Source organism: Cottoperca gobio, unplaced genomic scaffold, assembly GCF_900634415.1.
Source record: "Cottoperca gobio unplaced genomic scaffold, fCotGob3.1 fCotGob3_30arrow_ctg1, whole genome shotgun sequence".
NCBI classification, from domain to species: Eukaryota; Metazoa; Chordata; class Actinopteri; order Perciformes; family Bovichtidae; genus Cottoperca; species Cottoperca gobio.
Window position 1 is genome coordinate 647051 of NW_021166920.1, and position 17950 is coordinate 665000.

General features: G+C 43.0%; 2 protein-coding genes across 2 annotated transcripts in view; both read left to right on the forward strand.

Moving 5' to 3' along the window:
• Positions 1–1077: 1077 nt before the first annotated feature.
• On the forward strand, positions 1078–10228 carry LOC115005504 (E3 ubiquitin/ISG15 ligase TRIM25-like). Its single transcript, XM_029427353.1, has 8 exons — positions 1078–1806; positions 2115–2210; positions 4304–4384; positions 4513–4665; positions 5068–5227; positions 5392–5430; positions 6417–6494; positions 7543–10228. The coding sequence occupies exons 1-8, from the start codon at positions 1207–1209 to the stop codon at positions 8130–8132; spliced, it is 1797 nt and encodes a 598-aa protein (XP_029283213.1). The 5' UTR covers positions 1078–1206; the 3' UTR covers positions 8133–10228.
• A 1171-nt stretch (positions 10229–11399) lies between these two features.
• The window catches only part of man2b1 (mannosidase, alpha, class 2B, member 1), a 20017-nt gene continuing 13466 nt past the window's right edge, over positions 11400–17950 (forward strand). The window contains exons 1-7 of the mRNA XM_029427355.1: positions 11400–11515; positions 11826–11928; positions 13279–13452; positions 13527–13720; positions 14006–14138; positions 14290–14435; positions 17679–17878. Coding sequence (XP_029283215.1) covers positions 11408–11515; positions 11826–11928; positions 13279–13452; positions 13527–13720; positions 14006–14138; positions 14290–14435; positions 17679–17878 — 1058 coding nt within the window. The 5' untranslated portion in view covers positions 11400–11407. The remainder of the gene's footprint in view (positions 11516–11825; positions 11929–13278; positions 13453–13526; positions 13721–14005; positions 14139–14289; positions 14436–17678; positions 17879–17950) is intronic.

Genomic DNA, 17950 nt, shown 5'->3' on the forward strand with positions numbered 1-17950 from the left:
GACAGAAGACAACATATAAGACGTCCGTCCACAGGTTACGATCGCACTCGTCGGGACCTGCAAGACTTGTTTTGAATCCATGCCACAGAGGCCAAGGTAACCTCATTTCTACACCCTGTGAGGGTGATCCTACAACTTCCCATCATGCAACATGGCTTTCATTAGACCTTCTCTGCCCATATGTGTATGTTGTAATCTCCCAGTAACTTCAGGATGTTAGGACTCTGACAGCTGTATCCTTCACCTGGAGGATCACCAACATGTGATGCTTTCTTCCATCCAGATGTCTTTTTTGAATCCAGCTTTGAATCATAAAAGGTGCACATATCGTGCACGTTGTTTAATTACAGCACTGTGTTCAGAATAATAAAAAGTGCACAAGAAAGGCCGACATGCATTAACAGTCTGTGTGTTGGATATGATTGAATGAGTTAAATGAAGAGAGGTAATGCACGCACTAGTTTGACGGACACTGTGATGTTTCACTGTTTCCTTTGTGAGTAGTCATTTGTGCTGTGGGAACTGGTCAGCAGAGGGCGTTATAGACTTTTGGATATTCTATAGTTATGATAGTGACTCTAGAAAACCTAATATTTGGTTTTTAATGATGATTTATGGATCATAGAGTTATTATTCCTTTTTATTTACATTGAAATGGAAGATGAACCTGTTGAACTACTATAGTAAAGTCCTCCATGTCGCCTTTGATTAACAAACAGCTGCAACACAAAGTAAGAAACATCATGTCACATGTGGAACACAGACACAGAACTGTTTTTATTGCGCGCGTCATTTGTCAACTGTAAAAGCTGAATATGCCGAATGCATTTTATTTGCATTTAACATGTTTGGGAACATTTGTGGAACTATATTCTGTGGCTGTTTCTATTGGTGGCCCATAAGGTGCAAATAAAATGTTAAAATGTCATGAATAAAATGCCATTCACGTCCACTGTACTGTAAATGCCAGAGACAGGTATGTACAGTAACTCTTGGAAAAACATTTGGGCAGATGCCTGTAAGACAGCATCCAGGGCAGCACTAGCACCGTGATATTGCGGAAGGTTCTATTCCTGTATCGTGACCCCACCCCTTCACAACAACACTTCTGGAGTCAGGAAAAGCTTCTTCATCAACAAGCCCGGAGTCACCAGGAGCACCAGGAGCACCAGGAGCAATCCGAGGTCGGAGAACATCCCTCCGGACATGGCCCAGGCGAACATCTCGGTGACGGAGAGCCAGTTCAGGTGTCCCGTCTGCCTGGACATCCTGAAGGAGCCGGTGTCCACCCCCTGCGGACACACCTACTGCATGTCCTGCATCAACAACTACTGGGACCAGGCGGAATCGGGCCAGTTCAGCTGCCCCCAGTGCCGGGAGACGTTCAGTCCTCGGCCGGTGCTGCGGAGGAACACGGTGCTCGCCGAGGTCGTCGACAAACTCAAGCTGAGCGAGATGGTCACGGCGCCGGAGCTTTACCTGGGGGGAGTCGGGGAAGTGTCGTGCGACTTCTGCCCGGTGGAGAGCACGCTGAGGGCGGTCAAGTCGTGCCTGGTGTGCCTGGCGTCCTTCTGCGAGCTGCACGGCCTGCCGCACCAGGAGGTCAGCACGCTGCGGCGGCACAAGCTGGTGGCCGCGGTGGAGTGTCTGGCGGAGCGGCTGTGCGCGCAGCACCGCCTGGGTCTGCAGCCCGTGGGGAGCGGCTCCGGCGGGGAGGCCGCGGTGGAGTGGAGCGGGGACTGCCTGCTGTGCGAGGCAGACCAGGAGGAAGTGCACAACGTGGAAGCCCAGAGAGCCAGGAAGCAGGTACAGAGACACATACAGCAGAGGAAAATCAATACAAATGGTAGAAGATGCAATAAAGTCCATAAAAAACAACAATCCAAACAGTTAAAAACGATGTTTGTATCATAGCATGTATTTCTGTTCTGTGAGAACTCTTCAGAATAAAGAAATAATAAAGTTGTGAAGCTAGATAATTATAGATAAAACTCCAATAGTGGCGAGCAGATGATGCTCCTCACAAATACCTGCATGTTGTAACTGTGTGTGTGTGTGTGTGTGTGTGTGTGTGTGTGTGTGTGTGTGTGTGTGTGTGTGTGTGTGTGTCTCAGCTTCTGCTCCAGGAGTCTCAGAGGATGGTTCAGGGGAGGACACGGACTGGAGAGAGAGAGTTAGAGGAGTTTCAACAAAGCCTGGATTCCCTCAAGGTCACACACACACACACACACACACACACACACACACACACACACACACACACACACACACACACACACATATCTAGTTTTTAATGCTTAATTCTAACCATTATGTTTTCAAGGTTAGGAATACGCTTGAATTCTAATATACTCTTAATTTCCGCTTCACAATCATTCATGCAAACCAACAAATCTATTAATATTTTAAATGAAGCGTCCCGTTGTCATATTTATTTGTTGTCTCCGGGCGTCTCGCACCAGATGTGGAGCAAGTTAAACATTAAATAATCTTTTATTTTAAAAAGCTTGTTCTAAAAACAAAACAAGTGGTTAAATATAGTTAATTGATGAAGAAAGATGCTTGTTTTTATTTGAGGAAACACAACGTTAAAAGTTCCTGCTTCAGCTTCCAGACGATGATCATTATTATTATTACTTATTATTATTACTTATTATCATTATTATTACTTATTATTATTACTATTACTTATTATTATTATTATTATTGTCATTATTATTATTACTTATTATTATTATTATTACTTATTATTATTATTACTTATTATTATTACTTATTATTATTACTTATTATCATTATTATTACTTATTATTATTACTATTACTTATTATTATTATTATTATTATTGTCATTATTATTATTACTTATTATTATTATTATTACTTATTATTATTATTACTTATTATTATTACTTATTATCATTATTATTACTTATTATTATTACTATTACTTATTATTATTATTATTATTATTACTTATTATTATTATTACTTATTATTATTATTATTATTACTTATTATTATTACTTATTATTATTACTTATTATTATTATTACTTATTATTATTACTTATTATTATTATTATTATTATTATTATTATTATTATATATTACAGGTTGATTAAAAGTTTATTGTGTGCAACAGTTTTCTCTCCCACAGCAAATATGCATGTCGCTCCCCGGGATGGATTAATAACTTTCAATCAATAATTGTGATCTCAGCGATGAGCGAGTGATTAGTGCCAGTCGTGCCGCCAGAGGCCGCCGCTCCTGTATACAGCGGAATACAGAGAGCGCACACACACACACACTCACACACACACACCTTCCTCTGTAACATCAGGCTCACACACACACACACACACACACACACACACACACACACACACACACACACACACACACACACACTCACACACACTCACACACACACACCTTCCCCTGTAACATCAGGCTCACACGCACACACACACACACACACACACACACACACACACACACACACACTCACACACACACACACCTTCCCCTGTAACATCAGGCTCACACACACACACACACTCACACACACACACCTTCCCCTGTAACATCAGGCTCACACACACACACACACACACACACACACACACACACACACACACACACACACACACACACACACACACACACACACCTTCCCCTGTAACATCAGGCTCACACACACACACACACACACACACTCACACACACACACACCTTCCCCTGTAACATCAGGCTCACACACACACACACACACACACACACACACACCTTCCCCTATATCAGTTTCCACTGCGGAGCTAATTGAAGTTCCAGCTTCTGTGCCACTCCTTCAGTCTTCTAGGAAAGATTACCCCCCCCCCCCCCCCCCCCCCCCCAGCATGACTCCATCAGCGTGTTGCTGCTCCGGCTTCTTGTGAAGCTGCTGCATCAGCTCACTGAGGCTGAAATTGATCAGATGTTGGGTTGTTCTGGTGTCGTCTGACCTCGGCTGCACGACTTCTTTACTTTATTTATTTGTTTTCCTGCAGCGCTGTCCCTGGAAGATCTAAACCTTTTCTGAAAGTCTTGTGGACATAAAAACATGCAGAACATTCTTGACTCTAGTCGTTGATCTGAACAGATCCAGAGCATTGGACCCAAAGATTGTCTTTCTTACTATAAGTTTCTGTATTCCTCTGTTGGCACCAGGAGGCGGCTCGGAAAGATTCTGTTTCTTAGAAAGTGACAGTTTTCTCAAAGCTTTGTCTTAAACTCTTTCGTTTTCTTCTGTCTTTGTTGTTTCAGGTGTCGGCGGCGGCTGTTGTGGAGGAAAGTGAAGCGCTGTTTGCAGACATGTCTCTCCGCCTGGAGAAGACCAAAGCAGAGGTGAGGAGCGGGAGATGCACGCAGCAGCTGTCAGAGTGATGAGCCGCCTCTGTGGCGGTTCTTATTCTGACATCCTCTACTCTCCACCGCCCTGTGAGACACTTTAAAATGGAACTTGTGTGCCGTAGGTTCGAGCGAGGCTGGAGGCGAAGGAGCGAGCGGTGGTGGGGAGGGCAGAGCGAGACATGGAGGTGATGGAGAAAGACCTGGAGGAGCTGAGGAGGAGAGACGAGGAGATCAGTCAGCTTCTGCAGACGGAGGACAACGCCCATTTCTTACAGGTGAGGGGGAGACGGATGAAGCATCACAAACACGTCTAAAGGACAGAGCTGAGTGGGAGGGGCGGGGATGAACCAACAGCTGCATGTAAACGCAAAGATGGAGCAGACGTCACTCTACTTCAGTTTGCATTTTATGCTACTTGGTACAGATCTTAGTTGTTGCACCGCTGCACGTTAGCGTTTGATATTCATCATTACATGTGATGCTTTGTGGAGGGGGTCACCAGAGTGCAGACTGCCCACAGAGATTAGGCTGAAGATGGAGGAGAGTGAGTCAGCAGTGACCAGTGGAAACAGCAGCACCTGCTTAAGTGCTATTTTCAAATTCAATTGTACAAGGAATTAGGGAGGGAGGGAGAGCTGTAGTTTCCACTCTCTCTCTCTCTCTCTGTATCGACCCAGGCCGCTCCTCTGCTACGCGTCCCTCTCGCCGCCGGTCGGCACTCTCGAGCCCTCGGCCTGCCCACAGAGGGATTCAGCTGCGCCAGAAGAGCGCTGAGCCACCTCCGCAGCCGCATGGAGGAGGTCTGCGGAGAGGAGGTGGACAAGATCAGCCGCGCAGGTACAGCAGACGAGCTACAGGCAGGATGATACTCGATACTCAAACATGCAGACACTTAGCTCATAGTGCAGATTTAAAGCAGATACCATAAATATTGCAAAGTGTGAATAAAGTAGATTCAAGCTTGCAAATGTTTTCAAACTATTATTACGTTTTCCTTCCAGTTAATGAGAACTACGTGTCCGGTGGAGAGTGTGTAAGAGGTAAGACACACACACACACACACACACACACACACACACGCTCTGTGACAGTGTCAGGTCTGAGGTGACGCAGGCTGAAGGTTTTCACATGACATCTAACACTGCGAGTGACAGTGAACGTGTTAATCATTGATGCTGAGGAGGACGGATCACATCCAGCTTCTACTTTAACTTCAGTTTAACTGGACGCCATCATTTTTTTTTTTTTTGTGGGTAAAGTATTCCTTTAAGTTTAAGTGAATTGTTTCAATGACGAGGGAAACGTCTGAACATTCAGACTAACTCAGACGTTGTTTTCTTGTTTTGTTTGACTATTATTGAGTTTTATTGAGAAAAACATTCATATCCATTGTGTTGCGGAGGTGGCAGTGCGGAAGAACACCAAACCATCACATTGTGCAGGGCAACACACTCTGGGGGGTAAGTGCAAAATGTGTGGTTTCTGCTCATTTATGGTGTACTGGCCCTTTAACTCACAAACAGCTGATTTCGGCTTTGTTAGCATGCAGGGTCATTTAGCAAATCCATCAGCTTTAAAGTAATAGTTTTGGCATTTGTGGGTAACACGCCCGTCAGTTTATTTCCCCAAAATACCAAACTGTTCTTTAGACGATACACAAAACGCCACTTTGTGTAGGATTTCATGATTTGGCTCCATCTGGTGGTAGAGTTGAGATGACTGCTTCATACGCAACTTTCACTGACATTGTGTCATTTTCCACAGACAAACACAAAAATCCTTTAAAAGAAGCGACTCACACACATTCTACATGTTCACTGTATAGTTTGGTGCCACTGTTTTGCCACTAACACATATTTTGCATGTATTTTTCATCACTTCTGCTCTTTTCTTTCTCTTTTTTATGTCAAGTCTTGTATTTTGTTTCCAGCTCTCCACCTTCGTCTCCCTCTCACTCCTATTCAATGCATTTATTTCCATAATATGGCCAAAAGTATTACATCCTACTCTCTGTGTCTCCTGTCAGCAGTGCCGGTGTCGTTCCCTCTGTCCTCTTTGTCTCTGCAGCCGGCTGATCAGAGGATGAGGGCAGCTTTCCTCCGGTGTAAGTAGCGTGTCTGTCCCTCGTCTGCTTCTGAAACTCTCCTTCTCTTCTCTCCCTCTGCTGCACACATTCAGTGTGTCACTGCATGTTGCTGCTCTCTCTCTTCCTCTCTCTTCATCTCTCTTCCTCTCTCTTCCTCTCTCTTCCTCTCTCTTCCTCTCTCTTCCTCTCTCTTCCTCTCTCTTCCTCTTTCTTCTCTCCGTGCTTTGAGTTCAAAAGATAATCAGAGTCCTGTTGAGACATCTGAGTCTGGATCCTCATCAATGATGGATGGCGATCATATTGTATTTATGAAGTCCAGGTCCGTCATAACAGTCGGCGCCTTGTCCCGACAGAAACAAGCCGGCTGACAGGACGACAGCGTACCATCACCTTGTTAGGCATTAATATTTCATTTGGTCAGAGGAGGATAAAGGTCGTGTGTCTCATTAATCCTCTGTGTGCCAAACATAACATCTGTCTGTCAGTCTGTGAGAGCGGCAGAGTGGAGCGGAGAAACAGAAATAAATATCTTTAAGGTCAGAGATTGCAATGCTTCCAATGAGTTATTGATGTCAGCCGAGCCAGGGTCACCGCCAAGCTGCAGCCAATGTGGAAGAGCCTTAAACTGCATTCTGTCTACCGGCCAGCAGGGGGCGACTCCACTGGTGGCAGAAAGAAGTGAGATTGTATGGCTACCTTGTGATTGACAGGTCGCTCCCACTGCGTTGTCCGTCCTGGATGTGTTTTCGTCTTAGAACTTTATTGCCGCTGCGGCAAAGACTCAGCCTTTGTATTCGAGTCGCCCGTTCTACCAAGTGAGCGAACTGGATGCTCTGCAACCTGTGAACGATGCATTACGCCTCCTTTACAGTCTGTTGACCTGCATCCAACCAAAGTCCCCTCGAGCAGAAACCAGAACTCTTCTGATGACGGTCTCGTTGCCTGCAGATTCTGCAGAGATTACTCAGAACTCCCTGATTATTTATCAACCTGTCTCTCTCTGGCAGAATATTGTTTTTCTTTCTCTGCTTCTTTAACGTTTCTCTTTTGGTTTCCTTCCCTCCAGTTTCATGCCGTCTGTCCTTGGACCCTGATACAGCCCACCCTACCCTGGTTCTCTTGGAGGGGCCCCAGGGTGCCCACTGTGGCGAGGAGCCCCAATCCTACGCCCCTCACCAGCAGCGCTTTGATTCAGTGGCTCAGGTCTTGTGCAGGGAGGGCCAGTTTGGGGGAGCCAGCTACTGGGAGATGGAGTGGAGGGGCGGGGGGTGGGTCGACATCGGCGTCACCTACCGAGGTATCGGACGCAAAGGTGGTGGAAAACCCTGCCTGCTGGGACGCAACGAGAACTCTTGGCGGCTGAGGTGTACACACGCTGGATACGCCGCCTGGCATGACAACCGTAAGACCACGGTGGCTGCACCGCCATGCCCCCGAATCGCCGTGTTCCTGGAGCGCCAGAAAGGAGCGCTGTCCTTCTACAGCGTGTCGGACACGGTGGTGCTCCTGCACACCTTTCGTTGCCCTTTCTCTCAGCCGCTGTACCCAGCCTTCCGGCTGGACCTGGACTCCACCCTAATCATCTGCTCCCATGAGGGAGGCAATGGAAACCCAACCCAACCCTGCCCGCGTTCCTCATCCAGGACCCTTCATTGAACTACTAGAACAGAGCAGTTCACTCCAAACACTAACACATATCTGAAGAGGTTGCTGGTGAAGACGCAGCATCAGGAGGAACATCAGGCATCAAACACTCGTCCTTTTCACTAAATGTCTTGACAAATGCAGATTTTTCTAAAATGTTCCTTTTTAATTGTAGAATTCTCTTTTTGGATCGCTGTGTAGTGCACACAGTAGTTACATGTTTCCCAATATGCATTTTTCAAGCGCACATCAGGACTTGTCATAGTAGGAGAAGCGCAGAAGTTACGAACATTAGCAACGTGACGGGGAGCCAAAGTGTCTCTCATGAAGAAGGTCTACTCAACACAGATGAGCAAAGACGTGTGACATTAAAGAACAGCTGCCTTTTTTATGGTTTGAAATCTTTCATATTTGCCAATCATCAAGAAAGGTTTGTGTGGGACAATAATTATTCTCTATGAATCAACGATACAAAGATACTAAGCAAGTATTCACCCGTTTGTGTTTATTAATGTTTTCTTTGTACTAAAAATGTTGTAAATATGTTTATTTATGGGAATTCTTTTGGATACAGGATGAATATTTAGTACCGGCGACTACTTGAATGCAGCGGCAGATTAATTTTCTATATTAACCTCCAAAGTGACCTCAGCTCCAGATTTAGACAAATTAACGACCAAATTGTAGCCGATGTTTTTCTTCGTGTCACGACTGTTTTCTTTTACGTTGGTCGGTTTTAGTGTGCAGGTCTTTGAAGATGTTTGGGTATATGCTCAGCTGCTGTCTTGACCAGAGTTGGATCAGATTGAAGCGACAGTGTCCGGTTGGTTGTCCGTGTTTCCGTCTTACAGCTTTAACAGTCAGTTTTCACTTCATGCAAGTTAATTGTAAAATGTTTTCTTTTGGGTAAACCGAGCTCCACCCACTCTCTGATGGCGACGGACAAAAAGCCAAACTCAAGGCTTAAAAGCGGTAGTCCACAAACCGATGTGTGATGTCATGGTGACGACGTCCACTTCCACTTATATGCAGTCTATGCTTTGGACAAAGCCAGGCTAGCTGTTTCCCACTGTTCCCAGTGTCTGTGCTAAGCTAAGCTAACCAGCTGCTGAGCGTCACATGTACAAACTTCTCATCCAACTCTTAGCAAGAAAGCGTAATTCCTAAAACTATTCCTTCAACGCTCCACGTTTGGTTTCCTTTTTCTGTGTGCGTTTATAATTCATTTTCTGTAGCAATTTCTGATTTTATATTTTAAAGTGACGTTTGAATAATGTGCCCACCGCTCTGCTCTGTTCTCACACTCGGCCTCTACAGCCTGGCTGTCATCTGGTGATCTAATGCTGAAGGATTTCAAATGTTCTTCCTGTCACTGCGACACAAGTTAATGATGTTGTGAGTGCAGAATGATTAGGCTTGCTCTTTGCATGCTTCCAAATCCAGTCCTGCTTTCATCTTATTACCTCAGTCAAGGTTACATTTAAAACTTTAAACAGCTCAAATGGATGAGAGAACCTTAAATAATTTGATCGTAGCATGACGGGACAAGGATCTATCTGCGGCGCTAATTGTAACACGATTTCAAAGTGCCTACCATCTGATTGGATGTCATTCTGTAGCCGCAGTTTTTCTGGCGTTATGGGATTGATTGTATTTGCCTGATTGAAGTTTTGTTTTTGAAGCGTCCTGTTCCAGAGGACTGGGATCACTCGACCGAGCACTGTGTGAGGCCTTTAAACCAAGGACCTTTTTAACGATCCACGTAACTCCAACGACGCGACACAGCTACATGCGGTCTAATGAATAACTGTGTTTGTGAAGCAACACATGTTCAAACATTAAGATGAAACTCCAAGAAAAACAAAGCGTGTATCCCGTCCCGGCTTCTTCCTCGTCCCATGATCCACGCTTCCACCAATCGGGCGAGCAGTTTTTCCATAATCCTGATAAACAGACAAACCAAACTGCACCAAAAACATAACCTTCTTAGCGGAAGGTAATAAGAATAAAAGCTTCATCTTCAACACATCTGTTCACTCGCTGTGCTTCAGTTCTTTAGTGTTAAATATGTTGTTGTCTGGAGTGTTGCTTTTTCCAAGATGAGTTTATTCCATCTTAATAAACTGATCCAAGGATTCTGTCAGGCTTTTTTATAACGTGAACTGGAAACACAAGTTGCACGTTAGTGAGGATTTATCCACACCACAGATAGATATTATTGTCTCAGTTAAAGTTATGGTCGTGTATATCCAGTGATTATATGTATGAACAGTTCCATATATCGTTTTTTTGCACAATAATAACATTTAATGATTCCCCTTCATAAAAAATGCGTTGCACATGCAGCTCTTTGCACAGATGATTACACAAAACTAATTATCTGAGTAGCATTTAAGATGCACTTATTGTTTCAGCTCTAACAGACCTTCTCTGTCTCACTTTACTTCAGTTTAGGAGACAGAGAAGATGTGGAGAGAGCGGTCCAACGATACATTACAGAGCGGTTCTATGCACCTTCATCATTAAGCTGTAGGGCACCCTCAGATCAGGTGACACAAACAACTATTGATGAAAATATCAGATTTGGTAATCAATTAATTTATCAAACCCAATTCCCAAATATTCACTTGTTCCTGTTTCTCATATGTGAAGATGTTCTGCTCTTTACTGCAGCCTATTTATATTTTAAATGTTAAATACCTTTGGGGTTTGTACAGTAGGTAAAGCAGGTAACATGTCCCCTGGCTGGTTACATTTGTTTTACGGCACATATACATCGACATAGGCATGCGTACTACATATATATTCATCACATGCTACACCAATACTCATACCAGACCTCCTGACAATGCAACACAATAATGTGATAATAACAACATTTCAATCTCAAAATCGACAATAACTGCTGCACGATTCTTGAGCGAGTTGTTGTAATTATTTCATCATTTAAAAGTTCTGAAAATGAAAGCCTCTCGTCCCATTTCAGTTTTTATTTTTGGGTAGTATAATGAATTTGATCTTTTATTCTTATATTATAAAACAAATAATTAATTGATTAATAATGTAGGAAATGAATAGCTGAGTTGATAAGGAAACACATATTAAATACAGAGCTAGTACATCCTGTACGTTCCTAATATATTTGTCCAAATATATTTCCCCTTCTGTGGTGCCTTAGAGTCTCAGCTGAGGGAGCTAAACTCCCAAGCACACCCGTGTGGAGGTCTGGTCACGTGACCCCGGATAACATAAACAGAAGTCATGTGATTTGTGGCTCATTTTCCAACATGGCGGTCAGGTCGCTGCAGCTGGCTGCTGCCTTCCTGTGCATCTTTAATGCTGGAAGTTTCCCTCTCGACCCACAAACTGCACAACCTGCAACCTGCGGATACGAGGTGAGCTGCTGCGTTCACTGTCCTGCTGCGTTCACTGTCCTGCTGGTTTATAAATGTATTTGAGTTGTTTTACAACATTATTCAAGATCAAGATCAAGATCAAGATCAAGATCATCCTTTCAGTTTCACACATCGCCATTTCTATTTTGTCGGTTTATGAGGAACTGCGATTATATTGAGAATAGAAAAAAACAAAACGAGGATTTATGTCCTTTATAGTTAATGTTATTTTCTCTACTTGCTTTGTGTCTTCCCCAACAATAGAGCAGTGTAGTAGATGTGTCCTTAGTGTGTATTTGTGTGTGTGCAGTCATGTCATGCCACCAGACCCGACATGCTGAATGTCCACCTGGTGCCTCACACACATGATGACGTCGGCTGGCTCAAGACTGTAGACCAGTACTACTATGGAGGTCAGTCTGACACACACACACACACACACACACACACACACACACACACACACACACACACACACACACACAGTTAATATTCAGTAACACATAAATCCAATGCACCCTAGAATATTGCAAGATGCTCTAAATATGCCAACATATTACACATTCCCACCTTTAAATATCGCATGTGGCTAATACTTAATACTTGAGTCGGGCTGCAACTAACGTTTATTATTATTATTATTATTATTGTAGATTAATTTGTCAATTAATCGTTTGGTCTATAAAATGGTGAAAAATGTCGATAAATGTTTTGTCAAAGATATTAAATATTCACATTTAAGAAGCTTACACCCTCTGTCCTTAGACTTTATCAGTGGCATCCTGCCACATGAGACACAGAAACTCCGGGGATGATGAGTTAGTAACACATTTACATAAATGCATACAGATAGAGCGGGAGAAGAAGAGAGGGAGGGGAGGAGAGAGGAAGAGAAGGAAGAGAGCAGGGAGGTGTCCCCCGGCAGTCTAAGCCTATAGCAGCATAACTAGGGGCTGATCCAGGGCAAACCTGAGCCAGCCCTAACTATAAGCTTTATCAAAAAGGAAAGTCTTTAGCCTGCTCTTAAATGTGGAGAGTGTGTCTGCCTCCCGAACACAAACTGGAAGCTGGTTCCACTGGAGAGGAGCTTGATAGCTGAAGGCTCTGGCTCCCATTGTACTCTTAGAGACTCTAGGAACCACAAGTAACCCTGCAGTCTGGGAGCGCAATGCTCTAGTTGGTTTATAAGGTACTATGAGATCTTTAAGATATGCTGGAGCCTGACCATTAATTGCTTTGTAATACAATGTGACACTTTATAACACTTTATAACAATGTGACACTTTATAACACTTTATAACCATGTGACACTTTATAACACTTTATAACCATGTGACACTTTATAACACTTTATAACAATGTGACACTTTATAACACTTTATAACCATGTGACACTTTACAGGTATTTTTAAAGGCTTTCGTTCCAACTGCATGTTGGAAATAGTCTCTTGATGTTATGTCCTGTTATATGTTCTGTTGTTTTCAGCAGTAATAACAGTTTTATGGTTTAAGTGTGAATCAGCATCACATGTCTTTTTATAGCGAGCGTGTGTCCTGCAGGTGACCGTCATAATGTTTAATGATATATTTGAATATTGAGGTTAGGAAAACAATTTTAAAAAGTTGTTGTTGCCATGAAAGCATCTTTACACTTTCATTCTTTACTTCTTTAGAAAAACCTTCACAAATGTTGGGTGTCATTTTAATTTGTAAATATATTTGCAAACCTTTGCACAATATTTTAACTTTTTGTGTGTGTGTAGATCGTAACGACATCCAGCATGCGGGGGTGCAGTACATCCTGGACTCCGTGGTGGATCAGCTGCTGAAGAATCCCGACAGGAGGTTCATCTACGTGGAGACGGCGTTCTTCTACCGCTGGTGGAAGCAGCAGAGCTCCAGCATGCAGCAGACGGTCAAACAGCTGGTTAATGAAGGTGCACCAACAACACTGTACATTTACTCTCAAAGCGTTTCACAACCTCAACACCTCCCTGCCTTCTCCCTCCAGGCCGTCTGGAGTTTGTGAATGGCGGCTGGTGTATGAGTGACGAGGCCACCACCCACTACAGCGCGGTCATCGACCAGATGACCATGGGCCTCAGGTTCCTCAATGACACTTTTGGGCCTTGCGGTCGCCCCCGAGTCGCCTGGCACATCGACCCCTTTGGCCACGCCCGAGAACACGCCTCCATGTTTGCACAGGTAGTTCATCTTGGAGTTCCCATGAAGTCAAAACAGATGTTTAAAATGTCTAAAACCCAGAAGACTTGTGTTAAAACATATTTCTTAGTGTATCTTTTTGTCTACATGACGGGGTTACCTACATATTTACCTATTTCTGGATCAGCTAGGAGATATCTCTTCAGAAACCTATGGGAGACTACGTCCATATTTTCTGCAGTCTATGATCGTGATGCATATTCAGCTTCTGGAAACGGCAATAACATCCCTGATGTGCGTGCGTGCGTGCGTGTGTGTGTATGTCAGATGGGGTTTGACGGCTTCTTCTTTGGTCGTCTGGACTACCAAGACCGTGCTCGCAGGAGGACGATGAGGGAGCAGGAACTTCTCTGGAGGGCCTCCGACAGCCTCGCCCCCCCCGTCGCTGACCTGTTCACCGGTAACCAAACTCCAACACTTGCACAAATGCTACTTCTCTTCTTGATCTCTTCTTAAAGGGTCGGTTCACTTGACCCTTAAAAGTAAATATGTTTCTATTTGGTGCGTGTGTCTGTTTATTTAGTTAATCATATGCCCCCCCCCCCCAACAGGAATCCTTCCCAATGGGTACAACCCTCCTCCGGGCTTCTGCTGGGACCAGTCCTGTGATGATCCACCAATCCGAGACGACCCTGACCTGGAGGACTATAACGTCGATGATGTGGTTCAGCGCTTCCTCGCCATCGCCAACAGTCAGGTTGGACACATTTTAGTTCCCTTTATGTCGGTCGTTTTATACCATAGACTGAGAAGTGGGCGTAGTCACCGTGACGTCACGTATTGGTTTTGAAGCCTCGAGTTCGGTAGAACCGAACACTGAAGACATTTTTAGGCGACCAAAATGTTACAATTAACTTCCATGAAATGAAAACACTTTGAAAGGGTTAAAGTTGAAAACATGGACAACACCCAAATTGGACAACACGACCTGTCAATCACAGGTAGCCCCGCCCTATAACATACACTGCTTTATCCTCTATTTTACTCTAAATGTTTCCATAAGTTACTAAATGAACATCATGTTGAAGAAGACTTGAAACTACAGATTGGGACATAAACTCATTAGGAAAATGTTACTGAGATAATAAATCAAGAGAGAAGAAGAAACATTTTCTCATAGACTTCTATACAATCTGACTTCTTTTTAACAACCAGAGGAGTCGCCCCTGCTGGAGGTTACAGAGAATGCAGGTTTAAGAAACTTCTGCACTGGCTTCACTTTTCAGACCTGGAGGTTGCAGCTTGTTTTCAACTTAAACAACTTTAAATACACGTAAAAATAAATAATAAACAAGAATAAGTCATATTCAATAAGTCATTATTATTATTCAGAGACAAACCAAACCAAACGTATACTAAAGCCTGACCATTGATTGATTTGTAAGTCAGGAAAAGGATTTTGAATTCTATTCTGTATTTTACCGGGAGCCAGTGCAGAGCAGCTAATACAGGAGTAATATGATCCCATTTCCTTGTTCTTGTCAATACACGTGCCGCTGCATTTTGGATCAACTGAAGAGTCTTAAGCGACTTTTTGGGACAACCTGATAACAATGAGTTGCAGTAATCCAGCCTTGAAGTAACAAATGCATGGACTAGTTTTTCTGCATCATTTTGAGACAGGATGTTATGTTTGCAATGTTACGTAGATGAAAGAAGGCAGTCCTTGAGATTTGTTTTATGTGGGAGTTAAACGACAGATCTTGATCAAAGATGACGCCAAGATTCCTTACAGTGGTGCTGGAGGCCAAGTTAATGCCATCCAGAGCTTCTATGTCATTAGAAAATGCGTTTCGGTGGCGTTTAGGGCCAAGTATAATAACTTCAGTTTTGTCTGTTTAACATCAAAAAGTTGCTAGACATCCAAGTTTTTATGTCCTTAAGGCATGCTTGAAGTTTAGCCAATTGATTGGTTTCATCTGGTTTAATTGATAGATATAATTGGGTATCATCCGCATAGCAATGAAAGTTTATAGAGTGGTTCCTTATAATATTGCCCAAAGGAAGCATATATAAGGTGAATAGAATCGGTCCAAGTACAGAACCCTGCGGAACTCCAAGACTGACTTTGGCTGTCATGGAGGATTTATCGTTAACAAGTACAAATTGAGATCGCTCAGATAAATAGGACTTGAACCAGCTTAGTGCGGTTCCTTTTATGCCAACACAATGTTCCAGTCCCTGTAGTAGAATGTCCTGATCAACAGTGTCGAAAGCAGCACTGAGGTCTAACAAGACAAGAACAGAGACAAGTCCTTTGTCTGATGCCAATAGAAGGTCATTGGTAACTTTCACCAGTGCCGTCTCTGTGCTATGATGAACTCTAAATCCAGATTGAAAAACCTCAAATAAACTATTATTATGTAAAAAGTCACATAACTGTTTTGCGACTGCTTTCTCAAGGATCTTAGCGAGAAAGGGAAGGTTAGATATCGGCCTATAGTTGGCTAAAACCTCTGGATCAAGACTAGGCTTTTTAAGAAGTGGTTTTATTACAGCTACTTTAAAGGATTGTGGTACGTAGCCAGATAATAGAGACAGGTTGATCATATTTAATAACGAGGTGTTAATTAAGGGTAAAACTTCTTTAAACAGTTTAGTTGAATCGGGTCTAAAAGACAGGTTGATGCTTAGACGATGAGATTGTTGAAGTTCGTTGGTTAAGGTTGATTGGAGTAAAACAGTCTAGATATATTTCAGGAGTTACAGATGTTTTTAAGGTTCCGGAGGTTGAAGTTAAGTCGTTACTGATTGAGGTCAGGAGGAGATTAATTTAGTCTCTAATAATTATAATGTTATCGTTAAAGAAGCTCATGAAGTCGTCACTACTGAGAGATATAGGAACAGAAGGCTCTGTAGAGCTGTGGCTCTCTGTCAGCCTCAGTGCTGAACAGAAACCTGGGGTTGTTCTTATGTTCTTCTGTTAAGGAAGAGTAATAAGCTGCTCTGGCATTACGGAGAGCCTTCTTATACGTTTTAAGATGATCTAACCAGACTAAACGAGATTCTTCCAATTTAGTGGAACGCCATTTACTTTCAAGATTTCTCGACTTTTGTTTTAGTTTGCGGATTTGTAAATTAAGCCGGAGCTTTCTTTTTCTGTTTTATGATCTTCTTCTTTAGAGGAGCGACAGAGTCGAGTGTTATTCGCAGTGAGGCTGCAGCGCTATCAACAAGATGATTAATTTGGGAGGGACTAAAGTTAGCATTGGAGTCCTCCATTATATTGATATTGAGTCCTGGTATTAAATTAAGTGCTGATGAAATCACTTCCTTAAATTTAGTCACAGCACTTTCAGATAAACATTGAGCATAGGATGATCTGCCTACTGGCTTGTAGTCCAGTAACAGGACTTCAAAAGTTATTAAAAAATGGTCTGATAAAAGAGGATTATGTGGACACGCTGATAAACTTTCAGTTTCAACACCATATCCCAGAACAAGGTCCAGAGTTTAAACAGGTTTAGGTTTGAGTCAAATATGGCCGCAACTCCACCTCCTCGGCCAGTACCTCGAGGAATGTGAGTATTAATATGACCAGTTGGAGCGGATTCATTTAGACATATTCTTCATGTCTCAGCCAGGTTTCAGTGAGACAAAAATAAATCAACTGACTTCCCCTTAAAGAAGCACAGAGAAGTGTGTAAGACTGCAACTCTTTCTCCTGGTCTCAACTCTGGGTTGTCATAATATATATATATATATATATATATATATATATATATATATATATATATATATATATATATATATATATATATATATACCTAAAGCCAATAAATATCAGCACACAGGGCTGTCAGCAGAAGTCGACGTGTAACAAAAAGCCAGAAGAAAGTAATAAGAGTGATATGATAATGAAATACTCGTATGACATCCTCCTCAAGTTTTCTGCTGCCTCCTAGTAAACAATAAGTCTCTTATCTTCTTCCTCACCCAGGCTTTGGTGTATAAGACCAACCACATTATCATGACCATGGGCTCCGACTTCCAGTATGAGAACGCCAACCTGTGGTACAAGAACCTGGACAAGCTGATCCACTATGTCAACGCCCAGCAGGCGGACATTGGCACAGTGAACGTGTTGTATTCCACCCCGTCCTGTTACCTGCAGGAGCTGCACAGAGCAAACCTAACCTGGTTGGTGGTGTGAACTGTACCTGAGCTTGTTGGAGTAACGATAGTAATAATAATAACTTTATTTGTATAGCA

Coding starts and splice junctions, on each gene's coding strand:
- LOC115005504 (XM_029427353.1), top strand. CDS start 1,207: ATGGCCCAGGCGAACATCTCGGTGACGGAGAGCCAGTTCAGGTGTCCC. Junction 2,211..4,303: donor AAAGCCTGGATTCCCTCAAG/GTCACACACACA, acceptor TTGTTGTTTCAG/GTGTCGGCGGCGGCTGTTGT. Junction 4,666..5,067: donor ACAACGCCCATTTCTTACAG/GTGAGGGGGAGA, acceptor GTATCGACCCAG/GCCGCTCCTCTGCTACGCGT.